This window comes from Saccopteryx leptura, chromosome 2, assembly GCF_036850995.1.
Source record: "Saccopteryx leptura isolate mSacLep1 chromosome 2, mSacLep1_pri_phased_curated, whole genome shotgun sequence".
NCBI classification, from domain to species: Eukaryota; Metazoa; Chordata; class Mammalia; order Chiroptera; family Emballonuridae; genus Saccopteryx; species Saccopteryx leptura.
The window spans coordinates 77,727,516-77,743,846 of record NC_089504.1 but is presented as its reverse complement, the minus strand read 5'-3'; the positions used below and the strand labels follow the sequence as shown (position 1 = coordinate 77,743,846).

The window sequence follows — 16,331 nt, the reverse complement described above, 5'->3', positions numbered from 1 at the left end:
ACATCTCGACTGGCATGGCCTGGGCTGCTCTGCTGTATACACGGTGTTACGTCATCATCTGTGCATGCGCACATGCTGCCACATCATCCTACAGAAACTGGGAGGGTTTTCCTTTTATTTGGTGCAGATTTCACATTTCTATCATCTTTTGTTGCTTTCCTGTGATCAGTCAAAAGTGCACCATGACTTTACAGACACACTGTATAAATTATATTCTTGCATTGCTAAAAAGTCAAAGTGATATTCAGAAACCATAAAAAAGTGTAACACTGATAAACTATCCTATACTATAATAAACAAATATAAACTTTTATATCATTATAAAGATACTAAAATTAGACATTATATCTTTGCTTTTTTTGTATGTGTAGCCAACACTTTTTCTTTCTTTTACATTTCTTATTTATTGATTTTTAGAGAGAGGGAAGGAAAAAGAAAGAGAGGAATAGAGGGAGAGGGAGAAGGAGAGGGAGAGAGGGAGAGAGGGAGAGAGGGAGAGAGAGAGAGAGAGGGAGAGAGGAAGAGAGGGAGAGAGGGAGAGGGAGAGAGAGAGAGAGAGAGAGAGAGAGAGAGAGAGGGAGAATAATTTGTTTTTCATTATTCATGCATATATTGATTGGTTCTTATATGTGCCCTGACCAGGGATCAAACCTGCAACCTTGGTGTATCAGGATGATACTCTAACCAGCTGGGCTCCCTGGCCAGGGCCAACATGATATCTTCTAACTTAATATCATATTGGATTGAATTGATATATTAGTTTATCTTAACTTGATAATCTGTTAAGAATAAAATGGTAGATGTAGTGACAACTACTACTACCATTATTACTCTAATAAGAACAGTAGCTAACATCTATTGAGTACTTACTATGTGCCATTCACTGCTAAAAGTGCTTTACATGTACTAACTCAACTAATCCTCATAAGAACTTTATGAGTTAATACTATTAAGTTAAGGCACAGAACTAGCAGGTAGAGGAACCAGGATTCAAAGAACATTTCTAGAGCCTTCACTGTTAAAAAAGCAAGACTGCTTCTTAATAGATTAATAAACTTCAAGATAGTCTGTGGAAACTATTATGTTAAGTGAAATAAGCCAGGCAGAAAAAGAAAAATATCATATGACCTCACTCATTTGAGGAATCCAATGAACAATGTGAACTGAGAAACGGAATTGAGACAGAGGAGAGATCAAAGGGACCAGAGGAAAAGAGGACAGAGAGAAAGGGGGTGATAGGAAGGGATAAATCTGAAGGGAAGAGGGGAAAGGGGCAAGGGCGATATTGAGGGGAATATGGGGGAGGGAGGATGCATTTGGGGGAATACTAGAATCTATGTAAACATAAATTAAAATCAATAACAAAAGATAGTCTGTTTAGAAAACTAACCAATCTTTTGTGTCTAATAGTTTTATTTATAAATATCATTTTAAGTGATTGTCACATATAATGTAGTACAATGTTCATGTATGTATGTGAAATACAGTATATTTTAATTAAATTATTACTGACACTGGAATTCTATCTAAACAGGTTATCATTTCTAGTATATCTATAAAATATATAGAACGAAAATAATTTTGAATGTATAACAAAACATTTTAAACCTCCTTTTGTTAATAAACATATAAAATTCAAACTTTCATAAACTTTGTCATTTTTAATTTTTATTTACTGATTTTAGAAAGAGGAGAAGAGAGAGAAAGAGAAAGAAAGAGAGAGAGAGAGAGAAAAACATCAATTTGTTCTTTCACTTTCTTATGCTCTCATTGGTTGATTCTTGTGTGTGTCCTGACCACAGATTGACCCCACAACCTTGGAATGTCAAGATGATGCTTTAATCAACTGAGCTATCTGCCTGGGGCCTCCAGTTATTTTAAATACAAACAAAACTTACCCTGTTTTCTAACTTAGCTTTATAAGCTTAGACATTAAATCCAACATAAGGATCAATCTATACATATATCTTTGGTTGAATAATTACCACATTCTAAAATTTTTTGTTCATAGTCTTTAAGACATTAATATTATTCAAAATTAAATGTTTACTCTGAGAAGAAAAATCTAACTTTATATATTCTCAGTATAATTGAAAAAATAGTAAGCATATTGCCACATACCATGATATATGTAATATTCCTTAAATTTTCATTTTAAGTAGCTTTAAACATAAACTAAGAAAGGAAAAGTTAACTTTTGACATCTTGATATTGTTTCTTGGGTGCGTTTAATAGAGTTAACTTCCACTAGGTGGCACCAAACACAATGGATAAAAATATGAAAAACCTACTTTTCATGCATTTCCTTTATGTGTTCTTCTTTTGCTAGAAGTTCAAATTTCAGAGACTTCACACTTGATAACTGCTTAGTGAGCTCATTAGTTGCATTCTAGATTAAAAATACACAAAAATGAAAATACATTTTCCAATCTCGTTCTAAAGCAGCATAAAAGTAAATGCCATTCTCATGAAGAGTAAATTTTCAATTATAGTTATAACTGAATATGTAAATATTTTAAATGCCTTATTTTATGTTATAATAGAATTACTACAGTATACTAAAGGTTTTATATACGATGCCCAAACCATGTAAAACAACTGTAAAACATATACACCCAAAATACATTTATGAGCAATGAGCTGTCTTTGTAAAATGTAAATGTGTATGCAATTAAATATTTTAATGGTTTAATAAGGTAACTTAAATCTAATGCTGGATTTTACTAGTAACCTGTAACAGACTCAATATAGTCACAATGCTTTGCTGCTCTTTCCCATCAAGAGGTGGAATCCTCCCTGGCCAGTTGGCCCAGTGGTAGAGCGTTGGCCTGGCGTGCAGGAGTCCCGGGTTCAATTCCCGGCCAGGGCACACAGGAGAAGCGCCCATCTGCTTCTCCACCCCTCCCCCACTCCTTCCTCTCTGTCTCTCTCTTCCCCTCCCACAGCCGAGGCTCCACTGGAGCAAAGTTTGCCCGGGCGCTGAGGATGGCTCTGTGGCCTCTGCCTCAGGTGCTAGAATGGCTCTGGTTGCAACAGAGCAATGCCCCAGATGGGCAGAGCATCGCCCCCTGGTGGGCATGCCAGGTGGATCCCAGTTGGGCGCATGCGGGAGTCTGTCTGACTGCCTCCCCTTTTCCAACTTCAGAAAAATACAAAAAAAAAAAAAGAGGTGGAATCCATCTCCTAGCACTCTGAATCTACTGGCTTGTGATTTGCTTTGACCAAAAGAATGTGGCAGAAATAAAACTTGGCATGTATCAGATCCTGGGCCTAAACCCTTGCAGTATGCACCTGTGCCCTCTTGGGATGTTGCCTTGGGATCACCTTCCAAAGAATACAGAGGAAGGCCATTTGGAAGAATGCTGAGTTACTCCAGCTTACAACCAGCCAACCATTTGTCAGGCCATTGAGTGAGACTATCTTGGAAATTCAAGGCCAGGTAAATCCTTGGTTTAGAAGAATACAGGCATATTAGGGAACTCAGACTAAAAGAAATAAGAAATTGCTATTGTTTTAAGCTGTGACACGTTAGGATTATTGTTTAGACAGTAATAGATAACTTATAGAGAATCTTATGAATACTAAATACTGTAAATCCTCACTTGAACTTACTAATAATATGACTTATTATTAATATAGTTATATATAAGTATTAGTTTTTCAAAGTAGAACAGCTATGTGGTATTTTTTGTCTGCACAGCTTAGGAGTCAGAGGTGGCAACTAGAATGTTAAAATCTATCACTTTCTTTTTTTTGATTTATGGAATTTATTGGGGTGACATCGATTAATAAAATTATATAGGTTTCAGGTGTACAGTTCCACAATACATCATCTGTATACTGTATTGTGTGTTCACCACTTCAAGTCAGGTCTCTTTCCATCACCATTTATCCCTTCCTTACTCTCTCCTACCTCTCCCTATCCCCTTTCCCTCTGGTAATCAGTATACTAGACCCCTAAGTTTAAATTTTGACTGGGCCCTGGCCGGTTGGCTCAGCGGTAGAGCGTCGGCCTGGCGTGCAGGAGTCCCAGGTTCGATTCCCGGCCAGGGCACACAGGAGAAGCGCCCATCTGCTTCTCCACCCCTCCCCCTCTCCTTCCTCTCTGTCTCTCTTCCCCTCCCGCAGCCGAGGCTCCATTGGAGCAAAGATGGCCCGGGCGCTGGGGATGGCTCTGTGGCCTCTGCCCCAGGCGCTAGAGTGGCTCTGGATGCAACAGAGCGACCCCCCAGAGGGGCAGAACATCGCCCCCTGGTGGGCATGCCGGGTGGATCCCGGTCGGGCGCATGCGGGAGTCTGTCTGACTGCCTCCCCGTTTCCAGCTTTGGAAAAAATGAAAAAAAAAATTTTTTTTTGACTCAAGTTCCAAGTAAACATGTAATCTGAGACATCACTTGGTTTTTGGTTTTTCCACTTACAAGATAGTGTTGACATACATTAATTCATTTCCTAAATTTAAAAGTATTAAATTAATATATTATAAAATATGATAGCTTTAAGAATATTTGAAGTTATTTCACTAATCTTTCTAGTAACTACAATCAATTTTTTCTACTAGAACTATTACTAGATTTGACTGACTCATGCTAAAAAAATGTAAATCTGGCAAGATGAAACCCTTATAACATAACATAAATATAAGACAAAGTCCCTAGACAGACTTTAACCATCTCGTTGGTATGGCATATATAAATAAAAACTTGGAAATAATTTTACAGTCAACATCCTGATTCAGAGGAAATAATAAACTGCTATTGTTTTAATTTTTATATTAAATATATTAACTTTTTTAAAAAACCAAGGCTATCTTAACATGGCAACTTTATGGAATATTAAAAGTTTAATTAAATATTTGGGTAATGCAATCTAGGCTTTTTTTTTTTAATCTTTTTTTCTTTATTCATTTTTAGAGAGGAGAAAGAGATGTAGAGAGAGAGAGAGACAGAGAGAGAGAAGGGGGGAGGAGCTGGAAGCATTAACTTCCATATGTGCCTTGACCAGGCAAGCCCAGGGTTTCAAACAGGCGACCTCAGCATTTCCAGGTCGACACATTATCCACTGCACCACCACAGGTCAGGCAGGTAATGCAATCTAAATGTCCACCATATTTTATATGTTTACAGTGATGAATAGGGTCTTATTTCTAGCATTGCTAGAATAAGATGTTCCACACTAGTTACCAGATAACTGAAGCTTTTGCTTTAATCATTAATTTTCATTCTTTCTGGAATGATTGTTCATTTAGAAATATGTGCATTCATGATTACATTAGCTAATAATAATACTTTACTGTAGTGATATTATATTATAAATATCACCATATTAATTGCATCATATTGCTATATCTATTACATTATCATTGTCATTATATAGGGATGCCTTTAAGAGCTATAATGATATAGCTACTTACCGCTACTCTAAATGCTCTCAGACTGCTGCTTTTCTTATTTTGTATTTTATCTTAATATTTTTATATTTCCTTTTTCTCTGTCATAATTCCTTGCTTCTGTCAATATTCCTGCCTAAAAACAATTCTGCCCTTTAATATGCATACCTCTAATTTGCTGATTTTGAGATTATTTTTGTTGAGAAGGTGAACAAATGAATTTATTAGAGCTGCATTTAAAATAAAAGACAATGGGCAGTAAATGAAGCCTGACAGTATCTTCAATAGAATAAATTAAATGGATTTTAAGATAGCTGTTGGATTCTTTTCCATTTTTAGACTTAAGGCTGTTATTTTAGGTGGCTCAAATGCCATAACTGACTTCTGGATAATTGAGGATTACTGAATTATAACACATGAAACAATATCAGCTTGCTATATATCATACTTTTGCCAGGATCTCAAAATCTCATAGCTACTTTTTTGATCCTCAAAAATTCTTATTTAGTGGATAGAAACCTCTAGAGAAGTTAAGTAATTTCTTCAGTCAGATCCTACAAAAAGTTAATGAAGAAAGAATAATCAAAAACCCAAGTTCTCTGACCCTTTTCCATTTCATACTGTATAGACTTATCTGTAGAATGATGTAAAATCTGAAATAAAATACATATTTCAGAAATGTCACAATGATGAGAATCCACCTGGTTAAAGCTTTCCTATCTAAGCTTATTAAATATATATTTTTACATTTTTATAGTGTAATGAATAAAAGCATGGACTCTGGAGCCAGGTGGCTTGAGTTCTAACCTCTGCTCCATCACTCAGTAGCTATGTTGCCTTGGAAAAGTAACTTTCTCTGGTTCTCTCTCTCTCAGTTTTTTCAACTGTAAGAGAGATAATGAAACATCTCACAGGGTTGAAATGAGGATTAGATGAGTTAATATTTGTAAAGGACTTAGATACAGTCTGGAAATAGATTATATATAAAGGGACAGTAGTTGAAAAACTACTTTTCTTCATTATTAACTTTCTGGAAAACTGGAAGAGAACATGGTATGTACCAAAAGGAATGCTTCTGACAATTAGGAAGTCAAAGAATCATATACATAAATTGTAGTTCTATTCAATTCAACTGCAAAAAGAACTAGAAATTAAACTAAATATAAACAACTAGAATTAATTTATATGTGTCTAAATATTTTATTATCTATCTATATAAAGTTGGGTACCTTGAAGAAGCATGTCTAATATAAAGAAACCAAAAATGTAGATAGCTCTCTAATTACTGAGTGAACCGATACATCTGAGAAGTACACCTAAGAATTTACAAAGAACAGGCCAGTATCAATTGGGTAAAATAAAAAAGATGTATGTAGTATTCAGATCTAACCAGTTTTTCTTAAGCATATAAACATCAACTAGAAAAGAAGTTATTTCTTGAAAAAATTTGTTAGCAATTTGATACCTATTATGGGCTGAATGGTGTCCCCTCAAAAATTCACACATTAAAGTCCTAATCTCTAGCACCTCAAAATGTGACTATATTTGTATAAGGTCTTTTTTTTCCCATTGTAATACTTTTTTTTACTCAAATTTTGGGCCCCGAATTTTTTTAAATTAATTTTAATGGGGTGACATTGATAAATCAGGGTACATATGTTCAGAGAAAACATCTCTATGTTATTTTGACATTTGATTATGCTGCATTCCCATCACCCAAAGTCCAATTGTCTTCTGTCACCTTCTAACTGGTTTTCTTTGTGCCCCTCCCCTCCCCCAACTCCCTCCCTCTCCTCCTCCCCACCCTGAAACCCCCACACTCTTGTCCATGTCTCTGAGTCTCATTTTTATGTCCCACCTATGTATGGAATCATATAGTTCTTAGTTTTTTCTGATTTACTTCTTTCGCTCAGTATAATGTTACCAAGGTCCATGTCATCATTTGTAAATAATCCAATGTCATCATTTCTTATGGCTGAGTAGTATTCCATAGTATATATGTACCAAAGCTTTTTAAAATCCACTCGTCCACTGACGGACACCTGGGCTGTTTCCAGATCTTCGCTATTGTGAACAATGCTGCCATAAACATGGGGGTGCATTTCTTCTTTTCAAACAGTGCTATGGTGTTCTTGGGGTATATTCCTAAAAGTGGTATAGCTGGGTCAAAAGGCTGTTCGATTTTTAATTTTTTGAGGAATCTCCATACTGTTTTCCACAGTGGCTGCACCAGTCTGCATTCCCACCAGCAGTGCAGGAGGGTTCTCTATTCTCCACATCCTTGCCAGCACTTATTCTGTGTTGTTTTGTTGATAAGCGCCATTCTGACTGGTGTGAGATGATATCTCATTGTAGTTTTAATTTTGTATAAGGTCTTTAAAGAGGTACTTAAGGTAAAATGAGGTCATAGGGATGGGACTTAATCCAGTATCACTGGTGTCCTTATAAGAGATTAGGACACAGACTAAGATACAACCACGTGAGGACACAGCAAGAAAGTGGTCATCTACAAGCAAAGGAGAAAGGCCTCTGAAGAAACTAAACCAGTTTATACCTTGATCTTGGACTTCTAGACTATAAGACTATAAAAAAATAAGTTTCTATTATGTAAGCCACCCAGTCTATGGTATTTTGTTATGGCAGTCCTAGCAAACTGATGCAATATTGAAAAAGAAATTTGTAGTAGCAGAGAGTATTACATACTTAAAGAAACCTGGTCTTGTAGAATATTTCCATATTGAAACATGAAACAAGACAAAAGTAAAGATTTACTCTTTTTGTCCCTATGCAGCCTGGTCAGTGTTCTGGGACTCCAGGTTAAATATGGACAATGTCACTTCAAACTTACATCAAGCATGGTGTAAATTGCTTTAGGCATTCTCATTAGTCTCACCTTTGTGACTCACACAATCCACCAAAGTGAGAGAGGGAGGATAGTTGGGTAAAACTTAAACTTTGTAAAACTGTAATGCAAATAATAAAGATATTCATATAGACCCATTATTATCAAAATTAGGTTAGACCATTAGTAGGAAGTAAAATCAAATAATTAAATTATAAATCAAGAAAACAATTATAAGTTTTTCAGAAGTCAGATTAGACATTACTGGATATAACATCCTATTTTATTTTGGCAAAAACTAAAGTTATATTTGGATCATGAAGACTTTAATATAAGAAGAATCATAGAACTATGAATTAAATATCTATAATAGGTATGATAACAGAATATCTCAATGATTTATCCTCTGTATCGAAACCTAAACACTGAAATGGTCTATTTATATATTTCATGCCATTTTATTCAGACACAGAAACACATTTTAAGAGAGGATACATGCACCAAAGCTTAAAACTACATTTCTCACATTTTTATTAAGCTATTTAAATTTGTAAACTGTAGTGGTTGAGGCAAATTCTGTACATAAAGACTGTCTGAAGAAGGTGGTATTCAACAAGCATCTAAATTAATGCTAGTGTATACAGCTAGTGCTCGACTTACGACCACGATTGGTTCCAACATACTGGTCGTAACATGATTTGGTCATAAGTTGAGTAGGCTATATGTACAGTACTGTGAAATGATGTTATAAAAAATCTTTAAGTCATGGCCCTGGCCGGTTGGCTCAGTGGTAGAGCGTCGGCCTGGCGTGCAGAAGTCCCGGGTTCGATTCCCGGCCAGGTCACACAGGAGAAGCGCCCATCTGCTTCTCCACCCCTCCCCTCTCCTTCCTCTCTGTTTCTCTCTTCCCCTCCCGCAGCCAAGGCTCCATTGGAGCAAAGATGGCCTGGGCGCTGGGGATGGCTCCTTGGCCTCTGCCCCAGGCGCTAGAGTGGCTCTGGTCGACAGAGCGACGCCCCACAGGGGCAGAGCATCGCCCCTTGGTGGGCAGAGCGTTGTCCCCTGGTGGGCGTGCCGGGTGGATCCCGGTCGGGAGCATGCAGGAGTCTGTCTGACTGTCTCTCCCCGTTTCCAGCTTCAGAAAAATACAAAAAAAAAAAAATCTTTAAGTCATATTTTATCATAATTTTCTTTCACTATTGTTATATATCATAATTTTCTTTGTTCATTTTATGCCATTTATATAATCTCTACACCATTTTGTTTCTTATTTTTATATTCGTCAGGTTTAAGTAAAACAGTACAACTGGTTTAATATTTGCAAAGACAATTTCCTTTTGGTAGACACCTTGGGAGGGGTTTGATGAAAAATATCCAAGACACAAAACACAAATTGCTGTACTGAGTCTGGGATAACAGTTGAGATGGTACACGTGGAGATGGTAGTGCTGCCAGAAGCTGGTCCACACTGTCATCCGCCCAGCTGGGCAACACTTGCGCTGCCAGGCGCGGAGCAGTCGTAGCTTGCGATTGTGGTCACAAAGTCAAATGGTCATAAAGTTGCATAGGTCGTAAGTAGATCAATATTTGTATATCTAATTATTATTAATAAGGCAAAATATTTTCAAGCAACAATATATTCATTTACTTTGAACTTAATCCTATTTTATCCTATTAGTAATTATTCATTTAAAGATAATGTTGGAGAGTACATATATCATATTTTGAACTGAAAACAACAGTGCTATTTGATAATTCAGTATTCTAATATCTTCTTAACAGTCATGGTTTTTCCATTGCTAACATACTTTATGCATTCCCAACCAGAATTTTCTTTCTCATACTTTTCATTATAATGATGGTCCCATCTATATTGTCCCTTTAGCTCCCACTAGCAATCTCCACTGAAGAAAATAATTAAATATGTAAAGAATAAATGAGTCTTTTAAGCAGCATAAAAATTAACTTCCCAATTAAAACTCAGAAATCCTGTTTCTTATGGAATAATTCTATTTAAACTAAGATCAGCCTTACTTTTAAGTTGTTGACAGTTTCACCTGAACTTAGATAAAAATCCTTATAAACAAAAGGAACACTGTTTTTTATTCTCTCAGATTTAATTTGCAGAAATCTTTTAAACCAACCTACCTTTGTTGGGCACTTCTCCTTCCCTTTACTCCCTCCACCTCCCCCATCTGCAACCAGCAACAACCAAATTAAAATAGTAGGCAAGTGGGTCAAGAGAAGCAGTCCACTCATGTTGACATATTACATGTTTGAAAAGAATTCTGTTTAGTGGAGGAAGGGGGGTGCAAAGAGGAGTTAAATTAATGGAATAGAATGTCCAGTTTCCATTATCTCTTAAATTAGGATATGATGCTGTGTTGCCATTCTTTTCAGAGAATAGAATCATGAGTAACTGGGTAAGAATCTACCAGGCTAAAGTAGGAAGATGAGGTTGAACACAGCTTTCATAATTTTTAGATTATTTATACCATAATTTACCATTATTACTAAAATTAAATTAGAGTTAATATAAACGTGTCTGTAAGGATTCAGTAACTTAATATATGTTTTCATCTTCAATAAAACTTATATTCACCTTTAGTTTAAATTGTAATTGCTTCATTTCCAAATCCATGCTCTTTGAAGGACCAAGTGATGTAACTTGTATACGTGGAACTGTTACCTGGGAAACTTCTTCTGTCAAACTTATGATTTCAGATGAGGACTCCAATTTCTTTAATAGGTCTTCCTTTTCTTTCCGAAGCTGAGTCAAGTCCAAATTTAGCTTCTTTTTTTTTAAAAGAAAATAAATGTAAATGTCTTATAAAATAATTACATTTGTTCTAACAATTATCAGCATAAAATTCTATAGGTAGAAAAATGCTAAGGAAAAGGAATAAAATTAAGTATAAAAATAGCCGTTATAAAAATTACAACCTCTATGAGTTTTTCCTTAAGGTTGTAGGGCTTGTAAAGGTTAAAACAAAATGTACCAGCTGTACTCAATAGCTTTTGGTTGGCTGGTCTTTACTCATGATGTGCTATTTCTTTGCCCTCACATATACATGGGTGAGCCAGAGATTCACATATTTGATAACCTTGACTTCAGGGCTGATGTACTTAACTGGTAAAAGCCAAGCTGGAGCAGGACGAGGTAACAGATGTTAGTTGTTTATTCCACTGGGTAGATCTTACCATTCTATATAGCAGCCAAAACGCTTCTCATTTAGCAACATAAATGTTAAGTCCAATTAGCAGAAGAGGCTTATTAAAGATTTTGTTCAAATAAATAGCATATAAACAAATTCCCTCACTCTTATGAACTTGATTAATAGTTGACAAGTCCTCTTTGTAATGTTGAGGTAGACTGCACTAAACTCCTTACATTTGAATTTTTAATAACAAACATTTTACTAAATAACATACGGGTAATGTTTTCACGAAACAGTGTAAAAGAAACCATTTTAATGTTAGCCCTTCTCACACCAATCTGTAGTCAACAGAATGTCACCAAGCTCTAATGGCATAACAACTCAGAGCTCCTTAAGAGGATAACTGCCCTATTATTTTATTATTCCAAAGAAGCTTATAATATGGTAGTTTAACATAAGGAACAATTAGACAAAATGGTACTGAAATCCCTCAGAGGGGGGAAAAATCTGCCTTTGTTAAGAATTCTAATTAGAAACAGCAAGAGATGTAGCTAACATGTACAGTAATATAAACATGAGATATAATAACTTAAGTATTAACACTATATTTCAACAAAACTTCTAGAAACTATACAAATAATTCTATAATTGCATATGTATTTGTGCATGAATATGTACACTGTTAAATATGAATATTTCAGATCACAAATTCAAAACTGGGCTTTATATATTTGATATTATACTTTTTTTTTTTTTTATTACAGGGACAGAGAGAGAGTCAGAGAGAGGGATAGATAGGAACAGACAGACAGGAACGGCGAGAGATGAGAAGCATCAATCATCAGTTTTTTGTTGCTACACCTTAGTTGTTCATTGATTGCTTTCTCTTATGTGCCTTGACCATGGGCCTTCAGTAGATCGAGTAACCCCCTTCCTGGAGCCAGTGACCTTGGGTCCAAGCTGGTGAGCTTTTTTGCTCAAGCTAGATCCTGCGCTCAAGTTGGCGACCTCGGGGTCTTGAACCTGGGTCCTCTGCATCCCAGTCCGACGCTCTATCCACTGCACCACCGCCTGGTCAGGCTACACTATTTTTAATAAAATAAAAAGTATGTTTGGTGAAAAAACTATTTCTTTAGCTATATTTTAACTTATGATCTAAAAGTGTGATTCTAAGACTCTCAGGAAATACTCATTCATGAATTTTCCCAAAAGTACCTAATAATATCTAAAAGCAAACTCACAATTTCCCTAAAACTAAAAATCATGCTGGGTACCATCCAAGCTTGAATTCATCTTGGTTTATTGATTTTCTATGCCCAACCAATTTTCAGGTTCTACAAAGTATGTAATGTTTCTCATATTCATTCCCTTCTGCCACGTTCTTAACAAAGATTCTCCACTGAGAGTACAGTAATAATGGTCCTCCCTGCAACTTTCCCTGCTTTCAAACAATCTTTTATACAACTTTTAAAAACAATGCTGAGGCCCTGGCCTGTTGGCTCAGTGGTAGAGCATCGGCCTGGCGTGCAGAAGTCCCGAGTTCGATTCCGGCCAGGGCACACAGCACCCATCCCCCTCTCCTTCCTCTCTGTCTCTCTCTTCCCCTCCTGCAGCCGAGGCTCCATTGGAGCAAAGATGGCCCGGGCGCTGGGGATGGCTCCTCTGCCTCTGCCCCAGGCACTAGAGTGGCTCTGGTCGCAACAGAGCGACTTGCCGGAGGGGCAGTGATTGCCCCCTGGTGGGCAGAGCGTCGCCCCCTGGTGGGCGTGCCGGGTGGATCCCGGTCGGGCGCATGCGGGAGTCTGTCTGACTGTCTCTCCCGTTTCCGGCTTCAGAAAAATACAGAAAAAAAAAAAGCAAAAAAAAAAAACCAATGCTGACAAGTTGTTACCTATTCAAAAGCCTTCAAGTTTCCTCTCCCATATAGGATAAAGCTAGGGTGTTTGTGTATGTATTAAGGCTCTTGAAGATTTACCTTCAGTTTGTGTTTCAGTCAGACATCACCTAAAGCCAAATTTGCCCACCATTCCCCAAACCTGTCTGCCATTTTTCCATTAAGAACTCTCTACACATGGTGTTTCCTTCTGCTGAATTTTCTCTCATGCTTAAAGAGCACTTACTATTTCCTCCTTTATAAAAAATCCTCTGTACTTTACACTTTTTCTTCAACAAAGTTGCTTCCCACTCTCTTAGCTCCCATAGCACTGTGCCTGTTCCCCAGCCTTGTACTCTGGTAAACCCTTGTAAAAGGACTGTGCCTTTGACCACCTATGTATTACCTATAATATCTACAAACAATGCTTTCTATATAGTAAAAACCAAAAGAGAGGTTTCAAAAATTCACTATTTGCAGCCCAAATGATGCTAAAAAGACACATATTAATTTCAGCTGGTATTTATAATCTATTAGTTTGACTATTTAAATTAAAATACTTTTAATAGCAATGTAGTATTATTAGCTTTTACTTAAGTAGTATGCACTAGCATACGTAAATCCTGAAAATAAATGCTCTGCATCTAAATTAGACTTCTGAGATTTGAATTTGGTAAGACATAAGTCATGGCTACAATTCTAGGTGGGTGTCAGGCAACACAGAAGACTAAACTTTGATGAGGCTCCTTTCTTCCTGTGAACAAACCCAGTGGTGGCTCCTCTTATTTGTTAAATTTGTATGCCATTAGATTTCTGTCTATTCCTTCCACACTGGCAGATCCAGACACCATAAATATATCCTTCATTGAGGTTAGACCAAGCCAATTAATATATTTCTCTAAAAGACATGTCTATGCAGATTTTAACTTTAATCTAACAATATAAAATTTATTAAATTAAGAAATACTTAAATTATGGAGACAATAAACCAAATGACATGTAATATATTAAAATGTACATTGTTTTGATTAAACAATATTTATAATCTATAATATTTAAAATATTTTTCTAATATTAGTTATTTATGCCTCAAAATGCTATAAGAGCACTTGTCAAAATAGTGGAAACAGGCCATCAATTTGGAATTCTTTGATCATCCCTTAGAATTTTAGACAAATAATTAGTCTCTATTACTGACTCCTCTCAGTTTAAGCATTCTAACTCATATTTGAGAAATGCCATAGATGAGACAAGAAGTATAAATACCTTTCCTTGCTTACACTTAGTTTGGCATGTGAGACAACTTCTCTGGTGATCTTGTTGGAAAGAAATTTACTGTAAAATCTATCAATATATTGAGATTACTTTTAAATTGTCACTTTTAGCCACAAGCATGATTGCTGTTTCTACATTATTAAATTTCCATCTACAATGAAGGATTTAAAAACAAGTATTTAAGTCATTATATTAAAACCATAAGTAATAAAAAGACATATGGAAGAACCATCATTTCTGGATTCTAGTTTGGATCCTACTGCTTACCAGCTGAGTAATGCTGACCTAGCATTTCTCTTCCTTCCCTCACTTAAAAACAGATGACTACTGCTTACCTAGCAAAGGTAATTTTGAAGGCAGAATTTTCTTAAACATCTATGATAACACGTGGTAAATTTGAAATGCATTACTGTTAGCATTATTATCTTGTGGTAAATGTAACCATGTAGTCTAAGAAGTGTTTTAAAGGCTGAGGACATGGATTAATAAAAAGGCTTGTTATATATTATATGCATGATAATCCTATAATTTCTCTCATGGTAGAAATCTTATTTTGTCATAAGAGAGAGTTATGTGTTTGATCTTTATTTAGGATCCCTACTAGGCTGCAAGCTTATTGAAGGCAGATGTGTTACTCTGATTCTTTTTTTTTAATTGAATTTATTGTGGTGACATTGGTTACCATAATTACACAGGTCTCAGGTACCCAGTTCTACAACACATCTCTGTACACCGTATTGTGTGCTCACCCCCCCCCCAAGTCAAGTCTTTCGTCCATCACCATTCATTCCCTCTATAACCTCCTGTACCTCACCCCAACCCAGCAATCACTACACTGTTTGTCCGTGTCCATGAGTTTTATTCTTTTTCTTTGTCCTTTTCGCTCAATTTTTCCACCCCTCTCACCAGCCACTCCATGCTGACAGCTACTGTCAGACTGCTCTCTATGTATGAGTCTTCTCTTTTTCACTTGTGCGCTAAGCCTCTGACTCTTTATATCCCAGCAGTGCAATCCCTCCACAATTTTTTAAAAGTCTATTTCAATTTAAAAGTTGACTTCAATGAGAATAAGTACTGAGATTTGTATTGATTTATGAGTAGTCGATTATTCTAACCAAAGGTTATAAAATAGAACTTAACACTATGAAAGTTTAAAACTAGACACTAGTTATTAATTATTTATTTAAATATAACACTGAAGAAGAAGTAAGTCTCTGAAAAGGAAAGAACTCTCTAAGCAACTGTAAGAAACAAGAACATATTGAAGAATCCATTCTTCAATAATGGGCACAGTAGTAGGCAGAATTCTCAGATGATCCTTATATAATACCATCTCCTTGTATGTAGGTGGGGCCCATGAATATGATGAGCTGTTACTGCAATGATTACATTATTTGAATTATGTTATATGCAAAAAGAATTATGTAGGTGTAAATTATGGCCCCTAATCTCACGACTCTGAGTTAATCAAAAGCAAGTTTATCCAAGCTGGACCTGAGCTACCTAGGTAAAGCTGCAAAAGAAGGCCAGGAGCTCTTTTAAGTAGTCAGAAAGATTTTCCCACTGGTCTTGAAGAAGTAACTTTCCATGTTATGCGAGGACTATGTAGCGGGCTATAAGTCAAGGATCTAAGCAAGTCCTCAAGAGCTAAGAATGGTCTTTAGCCAGCAGCAATCAAGAAAACGGGGTCCTCAGTCCTGCAACCACAGGAACTGATTTTTTCCAACCAACACATGAGCTTGGAAGAAAAGCTCAAACTCGGAAAAGGAAGGCACCCTGGCTGACACCTGATTGTCT

At 36.3% G+C, this 16,331-nt stretch overlaps 1 protein-coding gene across 7 annotated transcripts in view; it reads right to left on the bottom strand.

Moving 5' to 3' along the window:
- CNTLN (centlein) overlaps positions 1-16,331 on the bottom strand; it is a 360,970-nt gene that overhangs the window by 33,971 nt on the left and 310,668 nt on the right. For 5 of the 7 annotated variants that reach the window (XM_066368220.1, XM_066368223.1, XM_066368221.1 and 2 more), the window contains 2 exons: positions 10,831-11,022; positions 2,292-2,389 (listed from right to left, as the gene is read on the bottom strand). In XM_066368220.1, coding sequence (XP_066224317.1) covers positions 2,292-2,389; positions 10,831-11,022 — 290 coding nt within the window. The remainder of the gene's footprint in view (positions 1-2,291; positions 2,390-10,830; positions 11,023-16,331) is intronic. The other 2 variants (XM_066368224.1, XM_066368226.1) reach the window with 2 other exon arrangements.